Source organism: Hydra viridissima, unplaced genomic scaffold, assembly GCF_058129835.1.
Source record: "Hydra viridissima isolate aposymbiotic clone 2 unplaced genomic scaffold, HvirCarnegie_v1 scaffold_5, whole genome shotgun sequence".
Taxonomy (NCBI): Eukaryota; Metazoa; Cnidaria; class Hydrozoa; order Anthoathecata; family Hydridae; genus Hydra; species Hydra viridissima.
The window spans coordinates 18,993,898-19,010,716 of record NW_028324304.1 but is presented as its reverse complement, the minus strand read 5'-3'; the positions used below and the strand labels follow the sequence as shown (position 1 = coordinate 19,010,716).

Genomic DNA, 16,819 nt, shown 5'->3' with positions numbered 1-16,819 from the left:
TGGCTTTCTGTGATGATCTTTTACAATTTGTTTGTAGAATATGTTTTTGAACATGTAAAACCTTGAAACCAGTGGGCGTTTCCAATGTCGTCCAGCGGATGTCCATATTGGACATAGCACGTCTAATCAGTAAGGGTCTGCGTATCGTTATCGGTATATCGGTATGAACCGATTTTTTGAAACGATAACGATATGAAATGATAACGATATCAAACTGTATGAGTTTATAACTTACCTTTTGAAACGATAACTGACTGGAAATGTTATGGTTGAAACGATAAAATCGGCTTTTTTAACGGTTTATTGGAATACGTAAAAATAATGAGAATACCGATATTTATCGGTATAATAACGATTTTTTTTACATTATTCCAATTTTTTTTTTTTAAATGCCAAATTTTAGTTCAAATATATTATAAATCTTCAAGTTGAGTCAAGATGTCGTTTTGCCTATCTTTACCGGTTTTACAAGTTAATCCTTCCCAATTGTATATATTAACTAGATGTCTAACTTCACAAAAATTCTGTAAGAAAAAGTGAAGTAAAATTGTTCTCCAAATCGACCGCCAGGTTGAAACTCTCCCCACTCCTGGCTTTTTTACATTTAATCAATCATATGCATTAGTAAACACAATATATGCTGTCAGAAAAAACTGAACTATGCACCAAATATGTAAATTTTCAATATTTTTCATAATTTTGACTTTTTTTCTTCCATAGTGTTAATGAAGTCAGCCATTATGATAATCAAAATAATCCATTTATATTTATTTCTTTCATTCACAAAAAAACCATAATATAAATACATTTGTATATAAATTTTTTGCCAACAAATTTTTTGCTTGTTCTGCCAACATGGCTTGTTCTGCCAGTCAGAACAAGTTAATTTTACATATTAACGTTATTTTTTTGTTTAAATTAAAATTTACTACAGAAGATTTTAGCTTTTCTTTATATCTTTTGTGTCCTATATTTCTTTTATAGTTCATCCAAGTTTTTTTAAATTTGTGATGAACAGATTCACCACATTGTTCTGTTACCTAAGCTAATATTATTGTGTTATACATAGGGGAGAATGCAACACAATAAAAAATGTATTTTCCGTTAAACTGTCAAGTCATAGCCAAATATATCTTTTGTATATAGTTGAAGACTAGAAAATGATATATATATATATATATATATTTAATATATGAACTTCAATAAATACGAATTCTCTCGATACTAATTTTTCTAATTTTTCTTCAAAAACTTTTTTTTGGTGTTGTTTGTTCTTGTTGCTATTTTCATTTTTGTTTCGCCAATGTATTTTTGCAGGTTACAGGGCAGTCTTTAAATCCAGTGCAAATCTTAAATCTTTCCTAACTTCGCGCAACAAAACAAAACTACCATCAAATAGCCATTCCGGAGTATACCTAATAGAATGTGAGTGTAAACAAAAATACATCGGCGAAACAAAAATGAAAATAGCGACAAGAACAAAACAACACCAAAAAAAAGTTGTTGAAGAAAAATTAGAACAATCTGCAATTGGCCATCATAAAATTAAATGTTCATGTAATATAAAATGGGATCAAGTAAAGACGCTAAAAGTAGTACCCAAAAAATTTGAAAGAAAAGTTCGAGAGGCAATCGAAATTCAGTTCAACAAATGCGGACCTAAAAATGGAGGTATGAATTTAGATGACGGTCAATATGTAAAAACGCAATTCTGGACGCCATACTTTTTATACCTTCGTAATATTAAAGAAGCCCAATTAAAGCGAAGTTTAAAGAAGCCATTAAAAAGTGACATTACCGTTAAAGTTTGTTTGTAATTTAACTTAATTAATAATTTGTATATAAAGCTGAAGATGCTAGTATCAATTATTCAATAATCTAGAGAAAATTTCTTAGATAAAATAGAAAATTAGTATCGAGAGAATTCGTATTTATTGAAGTTCATATATTATATATATATATATATATATATATATATATATATATATATATATATATATATATATATATATATTAGGGTGTGACAGTTGCCCCTAAAATATTAAATTTTTATCGTAGAGGGCTGTTCATAATTTTAGTATTGCATATTGGTCTAACTAGCATTTATGTGAAATTTCAAGAAAATTGTGCAACTTTTGTGGTAGCTCTGACCTTGCAAAGTTTTTATTTTTTATCATTTTTATCCAATATATTGGGCCCTAATGTTTATTACTATTTGTTAATGAATTTGAACTGTAGCTTGAACTCCTTTCAGAAAAATATGTATATTGATGTTTTTTTAGATAAATATTATTATATGTTATTACATATTACTGTTATTGTAATTTGTAGTATAAAATCATGGATAAAAAAGTACACAAAAAATATATGAAATTGTTACTTGGCACCATTCCTGGAGATGATGACAAGAAAATTAAAGGTTCTAAATTGCCAACACAGAGACAAGTATTGTTATGTCTTTTATCAAACCTGAAGGATTTGCACTGGGATCAAGCTTTATCTGCAACTATAGAAAATGTACTCTTACACTATCAGAATGCCAATATCCCAACTCTAGAAGGCAGAAACAATATTGGTAGAGTAATCAAAGATTGCTATGAAAAGGAATTCATTAGTTTGATGAAATTGAAATATTATAGAAGACGAGAGGATGAACCTAGAATAATAAAATTTAAATCAGAATTGAATTTGACAATGAAATTTTATAAGAACACAGTTCTAAAGGACATGGCTGCTAAGAAAAAGGGGATAACTAAAGTTGAACAAGACGCCATTGATATTGATATTGAATTTATGAAAAGCATGTTGAATTATAGAGAAGCTACATATTCTAGGTTGGATAAAGTAGTCACAGAAAAGACAAAAAAGCAAATAGAAAGACAAAAACATCATCTGGAGCAAGAAGAATTAAACCCGTGTAAATGTACTTTTGAAATGATAAATCTTGAACCAGACACTAGCTCTTGTGAGGATGAGAATATTGAAGAAGTTACCACCATAGCACAAAGTAGGAAACACAGAAGATTAGTCAAATGTGGCATAGATATCTTTGTTCCTCATGATATATTGAAAAACCCTGATCATGTTTCATGCAGTATCTGTAACAACATCTTATCAACCCAACTTAGTGCAATTGTGCGTTCCCTTGTAGCAGCATGTGGGAGTGACCTTTACAAGCTATGTCTAAATGCAAGGACAGCCCAACGGTATAGAACCGCCATTGTACCTGAAATAAGTTTGAAGATCAAAGAAAGTTGGATGCTATCGTCTATAATGCTTGTGCATTGGAACGGAAAACTTATGGACACTCTTGATTCCAAAGGAACAGATGACCGATTGCCAATTCTTGTGTCTGGGGCTGATGGGACAAAGCTCCTTAGCTTCCTCCACTTCCAAAATCAACTAAAGAAACTGGTAAAGTTCTTGGAAACATCATATCAAAAGCAACTAAAAAACTTCTTAGAGAATGGAATTGTGAAGAAAATGTTATTGGTATGGTTTTTAATACAACTTCATCAAACACAGGCAAACTTAATTAATTAAATTTAGAATATATGAATAAAGATCTTACATCTACACTGTAGACGTATGCATTTTCGGGAAAGAGAACTGCTGCATGTGTGTCTTTACAAAAGGAATTAGATCATGCCCTATTCTGGTTTCCTTGTCGAAGGCGTGTGGGTGAATTACTTTTGAGTCATTGCTGGGAAGGTTTGAATGTTTAGATATCAGCTAGTCCAAATATTTTGATCTTTCAAAGGTGAGTCTAATTGAATATACAATTGGTGTTACCTTCAATCAATGAAGAGACACATATAATAGTAAAAAGCTACTATTAAAAATTGGGATGAGTAAACTTACTCTTTATATTTTTAACTTACAAGCTAACATCTATTTATCTTTTTCACTTTTCTAGGTTCAAAAAACATTTCCCTCTATCGTCAGATGAACAAACGAAGTATCATTACCCTAATATGATGTTTATAAAAGAAGAATGCCAGCAAGAGATGACTAATTTTTTTCGTGAATCTTTAATACAATCTTTCACACGAAGTGATTACAAAGAGCTGGTTCAGCTTTGTTTGCTTATAATAACTAAGGGATCTGAACCAAAGAACTTCAAGATGCGTTATCCTGGTGCCCTTCACAAAGCAAGGTGGATGAGTAAACTCTTTCATACTCTAAAGATTGTGCTTCTGTCAGGACAGATCAAAGAACATTTTCAAAAAGCTGAAGTTGTTACTAGCAACCAAATAAGAAAATTGGAACGATTTGTTGTGTTCACAGTTTCAGTATATGTGCAGTGGCGACTTATTTGTCCTGTACCAGCTAGTGCACCAGTTAATGACTTGATTTGTGGAAAACCTGGTAAAACTTGCTGAGCATGACTCAACTCTAGTCAAAAATCCTTGTATGGCATTCAGTCGGCACACTTGGTACTTAGCTGAGGAGTTGATTCCATTGGCTCTGTTCTCATCTATGGTAGCAGTAGAAATTAAAGAGGAAATGAGGAAATCCATTCTTTTCTTTGAAAAGACTTTTGTCACAAAGATAGTTGGACTTAACTTTGGGGGATATGGCATGCCCTATCTTCCTCCTACAATAGAATATGGTACTTCTTTAGTTAATCTAATTGGGCCGGATTCATTCAGATTTTTTAGCATTTTTGGTATGCCCTATAAATTCCTCTATGCTCCAGCACATGATTGGATTAATAGGGAAGACTATCAAAACATGAAGCCGATTGTCAACAAACTTCAGGTGGTAAATGAGGCAGCAGAGCGTGGTGTAAAGGTGTGCAGTGACTTTCTAGGTGTAACTAGGGATGAGAAGCACTTTAAAGATGTTCTCCAAGTAGTAGAATCTGATAGACAAAGGATTCCTAATCAGCGAAAGCGATTTCGTACACAAAAAGAGAAACCATGGTTTCTAGTCCAGGAAAACAAGTAATTTCATTAAGACAATTATACCTTATCATACCATGTAAAAATAACTTTTTCATATCATCTTGTACTTTGCATAGCTGTATTTAATATAAGAAAACCGTTTTTATTTTCTAAGCTCCACCATGGTATTAGAGTGTAGGAAAAATAGTGATTTTTAGGCTAAATTCTGTATTTTAAATTTGACGGTGCTCATTCAATTGTGGATTAATCTTTAAAAAAACATTATAAATCTTATTTTTATGACTAAATACAACACCAAAATTATGAACAGCCTCATACGACAAAGTTGGGGCAACTGTCACACCCTAATATATATATATATATATATATATATATATATACACACACTGTGTGACAAAAGTTATCGTACGCTAAGAAAAAAAAAAAATATTCAATATAGACAATTTTTCTGCTATATTTAATATTTTTAATAGTATTTATTTTGCTAATTTATGAATTTTTTGGGATTTATATTGAAATAACATTAAAATTAGGCTCAAAATTTGAAAAAAGTACATTAAAGATGATGACAAAAGTTATCGTACACTTGGCGTACACTAATATTTATTTAACTCCAAACCGTTATGTCCACCATTTTTCATACATTTTTGAAAATAAAGTAAACTATAAACACTTTAAGATTATTTTCAATTGTTTTAAATGAATTTTTTGGTTAAAAAAAAGTAAAATGAGCTCGAAACGGGTTAAGACCTCTGTAGAAATTCGTAAGTTAATAATAAAGCATTGGAATGAAGGAAAATCGTTAAATTGTATTGCAAAAATTGTTGATTCTAAAAAATCCACAGTTTCTTCAATTATTAACAAGTTCAAAAAAACAGGAAAGTTAGGTGATTTGCCCCGAAGTGGTCGTCCAAAAAAACTGAATAAGCGTGCTGAACGAAGCTTAGCTTCCACAATCAAGAAAAATCGTTTTGTAAGTGCCAAAACTTTAGCTTGCAAAATAGAAAACGATTTGGGGGTTAAAATTAGTCCAAAAACAGTCATTCGAAGTCTTAAAAGATAAGGAATAGTGAGTCGCGTTCCAAGAAAGGTTCCTTGTATTAGTGATAAAAACTGTAAGCTTCGATTAAACTATGCTAAAACGTACATTGATATGCCAGACTCATTCTGGAATAAAGTCTTATGGACAGATGAGTCTAAATTTAATGTAAAAAGATCTGATGGTAGAATTCGTGTATGACGTTCATCAAAAAATTGCTTAGAAAATGGAACTACAGTCCGAACATTTAAACACGGAAATGGATCAGTAATGGTTTGGGGATGTATGTCGGCAGCAGGTGTTGGAAAGTTAGTATTTATTGAAGGAAATATGGATAAACATTACTATAAACGTATTATTAAAGAAAATGTTAAACAATCAGCACGTAATCTTGGTATTGGTGATGACTTCGTTTTTCTTCAAGATAACGATCCCAAACATAAGGCCAAAGATGTGATGGAATTTATGGAAAAAAAAGGTTGGGACATACAAAATCATCCACCTCAAAGCCCTGATTTGAATGTAATAGAACATTTATGGGATGAAATCGATAGACGAATAGATAGAACAGGTGTAAACACCATTGAAAAATTAAAAGTCCAAATTGTAAAGACGTGGGAATCAACCGTTACGTCTATTACAAAAAACTCGTTGAATCGATGCCAAGACGTCTTGCTGCTGTTGTAAAAGTTAAAGGACAAAATACACGATACTAAAATATAAGTTTATTTCCCATAATATTTATCAAAGCGTACTATTTTGAAAGCGTACGATAACTTTTGTCACCTTTTTGTTACTTTTCTTGCTTTTTCATCAAGATATTAAAATAAAATTTTTTTCTTGTTCTGTTTTTTCAATTTTTGTTTAAATAATTATAAATTAAATAGTTTTTATTCATTTTTTAACTTGTTTCTTGCATTTCTTTTATTCTAAATTAAGAGTTAGTAATTTTTTTAAATTGTACGATAACTTTTGTCACACAGCGTATATATATATAAATATATATATATATATATATATATATATATATATATATATATATATATATATATATATATATATATATATATATATATATATATATATATACACATAGCAGCCGGCAGAATTTTCGGGCCGCGGGGAAGTTTTTTAAGGGGCCCTCATTATGATCAATTAAATACCCAGGACCAAAAGAAGTGTGCTCTGATCATTAAAAACTTAAAATAAAAGTTAATTAAATCTTTTAAAAGTCTACTATTTAAACTATTTAAATCTTTTAAAAATTGCTTTAAAAAATTATTTGTACCTACACGGGGCCCCGGGAATCTTCCCTCTCCACCCCCACCCCCCTCTCGGCGGCCATGTATATGTATATATATTCCTCTTTAGACGTCCGAGGACGTCAAGTGCCCACTGGGAAGATTTTCTTTAACAAAATATCTTTCTAGCGCTGCAGTGCTCTTGATTTTGAAAAAAAAAAAAAAAATCAGTTCACCCGCTGAATTAAGAAACTTTAAAAGAATTAAAAAAAAAAAAATCCGAAGAAGCGTTTTGATTATCAATATTTGTGGCTCCTGACATAAAATTTGTAGCTACAAAAACGTGAAGAGATGTAAACTGCAGTTGACACTAGAGAGAGTGAAGATTTAAGAGAAAGAAAAGAGCTCTTGTATATTTAACGAAAACTTGTGTATTTTAACAAAAACTTTGATTCATAATTTTATTTTTGATTTTATCTAGGTTTGAGACTTCAAATTTTTTTAAAAAAGGTTTAAAACATGATACCACCAGTTGAAAGATAACCGTTTAAGCTGAAACTTTTAGAATGTGTTCTTCATGCTTATATTATTCATTTATCATAAGTTTTTACAGTCTTTTTCGAGATGATAAAGATTTGTTTTAACAACTTTGGTTTTTAAGAAACTGATAACTTAGTACTACTAGGACTTGCGGATTCTGGGACATTGATACTTTTCCATACTTAAGGAATTCAAGATGGCGTCGTGTTTTTTTTTAATTTTCTGCAATCATGAATTGTGCATTGTGATTTATAGAAATACCGCATCAGTATTTTTATAATATTGTGATTTGCTATAGTTAAGGTTTTCAGTATGACATCGTGTTCTGAGTTTATATTTAATCATCATGTCCGAAGAGTCTATAAATGTAAAGCACGGTTTTATATTCTGGGACATTGATACTTTTCCATACTTAAGGAATTCAAGATGGCGTCGTGTTTTTTTTAATTTTCTGCAATCATGAATTGTGCATTGTGATTTATAGAAATACCGCATCAGTATTTTTATAATATTGTGATTTGCTATAGTTAAGGTTTTCAGTATGACATCGTGTTCTGAGTTTATATTTAATCATCATGTCCGAAGAGTTTTATAATTAAAAGGTTGGCTTAAAATTCCATCCGAGTTTCGCAAACAGATGGGAGCAAATGTCGTCGTAAAATCTTTTCTTGTCAATGGTTTTTAAAACTGAAAAATCTTCTGCACGACAAGGATGACCTCTATTTTGGAGCAGTTGAAGCGCTTGAAGATGCTGCTCTTCTCAAGAAATTCTTAAGCGTGTCAATTATCCCACTTCCGCCTACAATATGCTTCTTAACATATCTATTTCTATAAACGATCATTTTTTATTTCCAAAGATTTTTATTTCATATTGATATACGCGATCATATCCTTGTACTCGTCTTTATTGATCCTATTCTGTCTCAACAGCTCATCGCAAATGGAAACAGCCACATTTCTCGACTCTTTATTTCCAGCATGTCCTGCAGCGATACTCAATTCAAGCTTTTCCACCAACGCATTAGGATCGCTCGGAAGAATAATCACACCATAACCTTTTTTGCCATTTTTATCTATCACGAATTTTTCCCAAATAGGCTTTATAATTTGTCGGTATTTTTCAGCTCTGGAGGCTTTTGGCTTGTTTGGATTTGCATCAGATTCCATTGCTTTAGTTTTAATAAGTATATTTCCATAATTTTCAAGATCATCATCAGTGTACTTGGTATTATCAGGTTTCGACTTTGAAATTAACTCCCATAGTCCTCTTGTTCCATTATACCTTTCTCCATCAATAATGATATCGTCTTCATCGATGGTTACTTCTTCTTTACCAATATACATTTTTCCATCTTTTGTTGCGTGAATTCCAAACATTTTATCGCTTAATTCTTTTCTCGATGCATATTTCAGCAAGTAGTAACTCGCAATACCTCCTAAATTCATTCTTTTAATGGATGAAGGCTCGCTTTCTGGATAAGTCAAAGCCAGTGGAGTGTTTTCAGCCTCTTTGTATGTGATGCTCTTTAGTTCGTTTTGCATCTTTTCATTGCTTTCAATCAGAGGCTTGTAAAGCTTGCTCAAATCAGTCTGAAGATTAGCATCATAAATATTTTCATTCAAACTATCTTGATAGATTCTTTTTCTTCTTTCAACAAGTTCTTTCACAATTTCATCCCTCTTGTTAGGGTCTGCTATTTTAAAAAAGGACATTTTTTAAAACACAAGAAAAAAACTTAAACCTAGACTTAATTATGTTTTTAAATTAATTTTTTTTAGATTCTTTGAATCCGTGGAAATCTACGATTTCTTAAACAAATTGTTAAACGCTTTTATCGCGTCTTCTCTTCCTTTTTGGATCAACGACTCTTTGGTTATCTCGTCAATGTTGATTTTTGTTTTAGTTCTTATTTCTTTCATCAGACTCTTAAACTTTTGAAGCTCATCTAAAATCAATTCATACTCTGAATCGCTCACAACGTTGTCTACTAAAGCCTTTGAAATGTGACTGTTGATGGTGTTCAATTTTGACTCTGCCAACACTTTGATCTTTTCATGCTTCTCCGCTTTTAATGCTAGTTTTTTGTTGACTTGTCCTCCTACAATGGATAAAAACCCCATTCCTATAGCCACACCTTCACACGCAATCGCAACAGGAGCAGCAGCGATGGTGGTCAAAGTACCAATTCCAACAACTCCAAGTGCAACACCACCTGCTTGCAACGTAGTGTCTACAAAAGAAATGATTCTGAAAGCGCGATGGTACTTTTTGCTCATATGTACTCTCTTTTTCCTCTCGTTGTCCATCTCTTTTTGGATTTCACTTATTTTCTGAAGACGGTAATTGTGCCCTTCATCTGCAGGAGCTGTTGGAAGAACTGGATAAAGTTTAGATTCATGCGCTTTAGCGTTAGATTTAGCATCGTAATTGTATTCCATTTTATATTAAACGAAAAAAAATATTTTTTTTTACTCATTAATGAAATTGACAAAGCATAAACTTTCCCCTTTTTTAATAATGACATCTGACTTGCTGTTATTAATAATCTCCATGATCACATTATCCACCGACTCTGATATCATCATGCTGAGGCCGAAATAATCCAGTTTTGATTTTAGGCTTTCCCTCAAATTCACTAAAGCTAATCCGCTTTTAAGTTTTATTCCAAACATAAAAGTTATTTTCTGATGACTCAGTTTATTCAGTGTGATGTCTTTTTGAGCAAATATTTCATATCTCGTTCCTACTTTTGAGGGAGCATGCTTCAAATACTTGTCGCAAAAAAGATATGATTTATTAGACGCCTTTCGATCATTATTAAAAAAATATTTTTTATACACATGATTCTCCATTTTTATTACAAAAAAATTATTTTTTATACACCATTTTATTCTATACATGTATGGAATAAAATGACTATTGTCTACATCCATTAAGTATTACTGTTGGCCCTCTTTCAAGTATTTCATATCGTTTTTGTTTTTTAAGAGTTAATTTTTCTTCTAATGTAATTTCAACTACAGATGGTCTTCTTATAATAAGTTTAACTTTAATTTTTCCACCAGGTTCAGTGGGTTCTGTTATAATTATTTCAGACGGAGGTCTTTCAATTCTTCGACGTCGCTCAATAATATCATGTTCTTGGTTTCTTTCTCTCTCATCGCGTATTATGTTTGCTCTCGTTTCATAATTCTCTCGTCGGTTTAAAAGCTCATATTGCCGTTCTATCATTTCATCGTAATAAAAAAAATAACGTAAATCTTCAGGATCGCTTTCTACAATTTCAACATCTTCAGTTACACGGGTTCTTGTAATTATTGTTTCTCGTCGAGAATTCATTATTTTATAACAAGAAAAAATTTATTTAAGTCATTTTCAAAATTTTTTTCATCTGTACATTAAGCGTAATAATAGACTTGTCCGAGAAGAAGGTAAAAGCTTCCAGATTGACCGACTTGAGCATCACCAGAGTTGAGCGTGACGACGAGTCTTCTACCAGCTGCGACAGTAGGCATAGAATCTGCTTCTCCGAAATTTCTGTAAAAAGAAATGGTGGTTGTCGAGCCAATGGATGAAGTGGATTGATACAACAGTCCAGTCGATGTGTTGTTGAATGAAGTCAGATTTGATCCGTTCCACGACGACAAGTAAAAATCTTCCAGTCCTGAAGAGGAAAAGATGCATGTGCTGTCACCGTCATATCCTGGAAAATACGTGTAATTGTTGGTGTTGTACGGTGTCCAAGGAGTAAGTACAGAGCCGTTACCTGGAGGTAAATTCCCATCGTACATTCTGACTCTAGATTCCCACCAGTTTCCAGAGGCGCCAATGATGTGCATCTTGATGTATTTCAACGACACACCATTTCCTTTTCCGTTGGTGTTCATCAAAACGTATTCGCTGCCGTAAGTGGTATCCATATATCGAAACGTTCTGCAGTACAGCTTGTAAAGAGGAATGCTAGCAGGAATAGAAGCAAGTGTGGAAATGAACGGTTGAATCCAGTACGTGATGGCAGTAGCGTTTCTGTTGACGAGTTGAATGGAGATGTCGTTTCTGAAAGGCATGTCCAATGTGAAATACCCTCCCAAGGAAGTGGTGTTAAACATGTTGCATCCCTGCAAAGAATTGGCGTAAAAAGCTCCTCCCAAAGGGGAAAAAAGCAAATCGGTAGCAAGTCCTGTTTGATCCACTCCAACTCCGTCAGTCACTTCTACATAATTCCCTACATTGATTTCTCCGTCAGTAAAGATTCGAATAAAAACTTGACCTGGAATATTTGTGCCAGAGGTGCTGTATAAAGCCAGCCACAATCTTCTCAGCACTCCGGATTTTCCAGAAAACGCAAACACAGGAGAAGTGGTTAACGCTGCCACTGTCTGAGACTTTAAGCCTAAACTGGTAAAACTGGATCCTGGAACAACACTGGTCAGACTTGATTTTTGCAACAACAAGTCCACATAATTTTTTGTCGCTCCATCTTGTGAGTTGCTTGGATCAGTCACGTTGATCAATTTATGCGAATTCAAATCCAAATCTGCAGTGCCCACCGTTCCTCCACCCGAAGCATGCGTGTCTACATAATTTTTTGTAGCTGCATCCGAAGCTGATGTAGGTTCAGCTAAATTAGTTAATTTGTGCGACGTCATGTTAATGTCGGTGTATGAAATAGCGTTGTAAGCGACTTTGGTGTCTACATACCCTTTTGTCGCTGCGTCTTTTAAATTGGTTGGATCGCTCACATTGATCAACTTGTGAGAGTTCATGTCGATGATTCCAGTGATCGTGCTGGATCCGTCCGTTTTAACACACTGACTCGAACTCACATCGACGCAGTTTTTGGTGGCGGCGTCATGAAGATTGGTCGGTTCGTTCAAATTAATGGCTTTGTGAAAATTTAAATCCAAGTCTGCAGTGCCCACCGTTCCTCCACCCGAAGCATGCGTGTCTACATAATTTTTTGTAGCTGCATCGTGCGCGTTGGTGGGTTCACCCAAATTGATGATTTTATGAGAGTTGTAATCTAAATCTGCAGTGATGGTGCTGTTTCCATCTGTTCTGACATAGAGATCACCTGTTATAGCTGTTGCCGAATAAGGATCATAAAAATACCTCCCTAATTCTGTTCTACCAAATTTGTCAATCATTTTTTAATGAGGGGAAAAAATTTTTTTTAAATCCGTTTGCGGATTCATGGAAATTCTTCAATCACCAAAGTGTGTTAACAACGCTTTGAAAGTCCTCCCCTTCCTGTAATTTTTTTAAGACGTAAAGACACAAATGGCCGCAATAAGAAGTGTTACCAAATTGTACTCTTTCACTGTTATAATAAACCGGACTTTTCAAATAATCGACCAGCTCAACAAGAGGAGGCTGAGCGTAAGAATCAAAACTATACTTTTTGTCACCGTCTTTAAACCAGCATACCCAATGAAATCCATCTGTGCTTGAATCTCCCGTATTCACAATTCCACATTCTTTTTTTCTTGTCTTTTTTGGTAACTCATCCCTCACAAAAACACCTCTAAAGTTTTTAATTTTAAGCTTTTTCACAGCATCTATTAATTGAAAGTTGGTCAGAGGTTTGTTCGGTAGTACAATTCCTTCAACGTTGATCATTTTAAAATTCAGAAAAATTTTAAAATTTAGAAGGATCTGAAGGATCTTACATTTCATCCTGTTCTATTTCATCTTCTTTCACCTCTAAATTCAAGTCTTCACACATCATGAGGCTATGAGGTAAAGATGCATTTTTTACGATGACGGCTTCAGACAGTTTAACTTGAATAGACACAATCGAAGGACCAATATACACCCCATCAATTCTAAGTCCTCCAATAGCATAACATCGTTGATTGATAAAATCATGTCCAGAAGATCTGACCAAATTTTTATTACTACGTTCCCCTTTAATTCCATTTTTTATATCAAGATTTGTTTTCTTTCTATAAAATGTAGTTGTCATGAGTAATTCGTCTTTCTCATTTTTCTTTATAAACGTCTTTGCATAAAAGACTGGCGCTGCTTCAGGATGCTCAGCTTTATATTTTAAAATACTCAATTCGTTTGAATTAATTTGCTTTTTTCTTCCTCCCTTTTTAAGTTTGGCTGACAATTTATCCACTTCGCCTCTAATAAACAAAGTAATTTTTTCCATTGTAGCAATAAACTTTTCATCTTGTTCAGTTTTACCCTTTTTAGCATCAAAGCAAACGAATGGCATGGAATAACCAGTCAATTTTTGTGTCGCTGGTTCTTTATTCTCGCATACACCATACGAAAATAATATAGGCGTTCGTATTACAAGAGGACCATCTCCAGTTGGATAAGAATATTTTACTGGCACTTTTTGATAGACAACTGGTTTGGTCGCCGCGTAAATTTCTCCAACTGATAATTTGCTCTCATCAAAATTTTCAATTGTAATAAAATTCATTTCTTTTCTATATACAAAATTTTTATTTAACTCAAAATAAAAATTTTTTTTCATTGTATTATTATCCTAAACCTTTGACTAAGGAATTAACTTTATCATCATTTGAATTATTTCACTCATTTTACGATTGCAAAACTTCAAGTTATTCTTGGTTGTTCTCAATTTCATATTTTCTCTATCCCAACGATATTCATCTTGTACTTCTAAATAATCATCAGCCAATTTTTCTACTAAATAATACATCTTTTTAAGGATATCATTCATATCATCTAAATTCTCCGCTTCATACATACTACAACGTAATTCATTCAACAACAATTGATACCTAGACATGAACATATCCAAATCATTATCTCTCATGCGCTTATACATTGCAATTTCAGACACATTTATTAATTCAATCATCTTATTCATTTCTTTTCTATATGCAAGATTTTATTTAACTCAAAATCAATTTTTTTCTTTTCATACTTTTTAGGATACTTTGAATTTTTAGATCCGTTTGCAGATACACCCAATCCGAATTTAGCTTTGGCTTTGATGATGGGTTCGATGATTTTTCGCTCGCTTATTTCTCTCTGAGTAGGATTTTGTATAGAATCCATTTCTTCAAGCATCATTCGATCTGCTAAATTTCTGTTTTGCTTGTCGTTAAAATACTTGTAAGCTAAATCGTGGTGATATGCAGCATTGTCCACTCTATCCACCGGTTTGCTCCACTCTTGATACATGTCTGTGGAAGTGAGTCTTTTATCCAAATTGGTACCAGGTCCTGCAAAGTTCATCCCTGGAACGTGCATTTCTCCTGGAAACTTTGCCCATGGAAGCTTTATTTTTTTTGAAAAATTGTTGATCGATTCCACCAAGTCTCCTCCGCTAAGCGCATTCGCAGAAACAAATTTGTTCTTTTTTATCCCGCAGATGGTGCAAGTCCCTTTAAGCATATTTCTATTGCTTTTGCTTACTGCATGGTGTAAGTTGCTCGTTTCTGTTATTTTTTTACATTTAACGCAATACATTTTTTATATTCAACATAATAAAAAATGGAAGTGATTGATTTGTCATGGAATGTAAATAAAAGCAAAAGGAAAAACAACAAACTTTTGCCTAAAAGTATACGCGGAATCATTATTGGAAAATCAGGTTGTGGTAAAACAACACTGCTACTCAATTTACTTTTAAGACCTGGATGGCTAGACTATAATCATTTGCAAGTGTTTGGTAAATCCCTTTTTCAACCAGAATATAAAATATTAAAAAACTCGTTCGAGAAGAAATTGCCTAAAGAGGTTATTCTTGATTTGTTTAACATTCAAAGCAAAATTGAACAATTAAACGTAAGTCCTGAATGTGTCATTGATGAAATTTCAAAAAAATGGAATAACACAGAGGATATGGAATGTCAATTTTTCGAAACGGCTGATGATGTGCCAGAACCAGAAGATCTTGATTCATCCAAAAACAATTTAATGATCTTTGATGATTTGCAATTGACCAAGCAAAACAAATGTGAAAAATATTACATCCGAGGAAGACACTCTAACGTCGACTGCTTTTACCTCGCTCAAAATTATTTCATGCTCCCTAGGCAAACCATCCGAGAAAACGCTAATTTTATCTGCCTGTTTCCTCAAGACTCGAAAAACATTAACCACATTTACCAAGATCATGTATCCAGCGATATGAAAATAGAAGAGTTTAAAAAGTTTTGTAAATATTGTTGGTCTCAACCTCACGGATTTGCAGTCATTGATTTATCCTCGAAAAAAGACAATGGAAAATATCGAAGCGGATTTGACAATTTTTATTTTCCCAACTCTATATAAAAAGATGAGCGGATTTTATCTCCTTGCAAAAGCAAAAAAAGAAACTCCAACCATAAGAAACAGCGTCATCCAAACCGAGTTTGATAATCCTATTGAATTCGATCCTAATAAAAAGTATGAAATGGCTCTTGTTGGCTTTGACACTATTCACAGTTACACCAATATCAATTCGACAAATAATGTTTTCAGATACAGTCCCAACGCCGGTTCAAACAGCTACACCATTTACATCGAAGAAGGAGCGTATGAAATTAGCGAGATTAATGATTATCTTCAGAAGGAAATGCAAAAACAAGTTGGAAACTTTTATAGAGCGGATGGTGTTGTTATCGGTGCAAACCTAACCACTTTAAGATCTACGCTGAAATTTGGAAAACCTGGAACTACAACAAAATATTGGGTGGATTTCAACGTGAATAACAGTTTAGCCCCTGTTCTCGGATTTAATAAAGCAGAATATACCTATGTAGAGAAAAAAGAAGATCCAGCAGATCCAAATAAAGTCACAAGTTATATTGACTATTACGAGTCTGAAGCACTTTCGAGAATAGATGATGTAACCATCATCAGAATCACAAACGATGTTATTGGATCATCTTATGATAACGGAAAAAGATCATCTGACATTTACTCTTTTTATCCTGACACTCCTCCAGGCTACAAAATTAGCGAAAAACCTTTCCACTTGATATACCTGCCTATCATGGTGGGTAGAATTTCAAGAATGGAAACAAGAATTACAGATCAATACGGTAACTTGATCGACTTTAGAGGTGAAGACATTATCCTTAGATTTCACGTTAGAGAAAGAATAACCTCTGTGCTCCAA

At 33.1% G+C, this 16,819-nt stretch overlaps 2 protein-coding genes across 2 annotated transcripts; both read left to right on the top strand.

Annotated features, from left to right (window-relative positions):
• Positions 1-5,634: 5,634 nt before the first annotated feature.
• On the top strand, positions 5,635-5,970 carry LOC149889177 (uncharacterized). The gene has a single exon (XM_090089198.1). It carries the CDS (start codon positions 5,635-5,637, stop codon positions 5,968-5,970), a length of 336 nt encoding a protein of 111 aa, XP_089945324.1.
• Positions 5,971-14,909: 8,939 nt separating this feature from the next.
• Positions 14,910-16,011, top strand: LOC149889176 (uncharacterized). The gene has a single exon (XM_090089340.1). The coding sequence runs from the start codon at positions 15,208-15,210 to the stop codon at positions 15,988-15,990; it is 783 nt and encodes a 260-aa protein (XP_089945466.1). The 5' UTR covers positions 14,910-15,207; the 3' UTR covers positions 15,991-16,011.
• Positions 16,012-16,819: the final 808 nt, after the last annotated feature.

Coding starts and splice junctions, on each gene's coding strand:
- LOC149889176 (XM_090089340.1), top strand. CDS start 15,208: ATGGAAGTGATTGATTTGTCATGGAATGTAAATAAAAGCAAAAGGAAA.
- LOC149889177 (XM_090089198.1), top strand. CDS start 5,635: ATGAGCTCGAAACGGGTTAAGACCTCTGTAGAAATTCGTAAGTTAATA.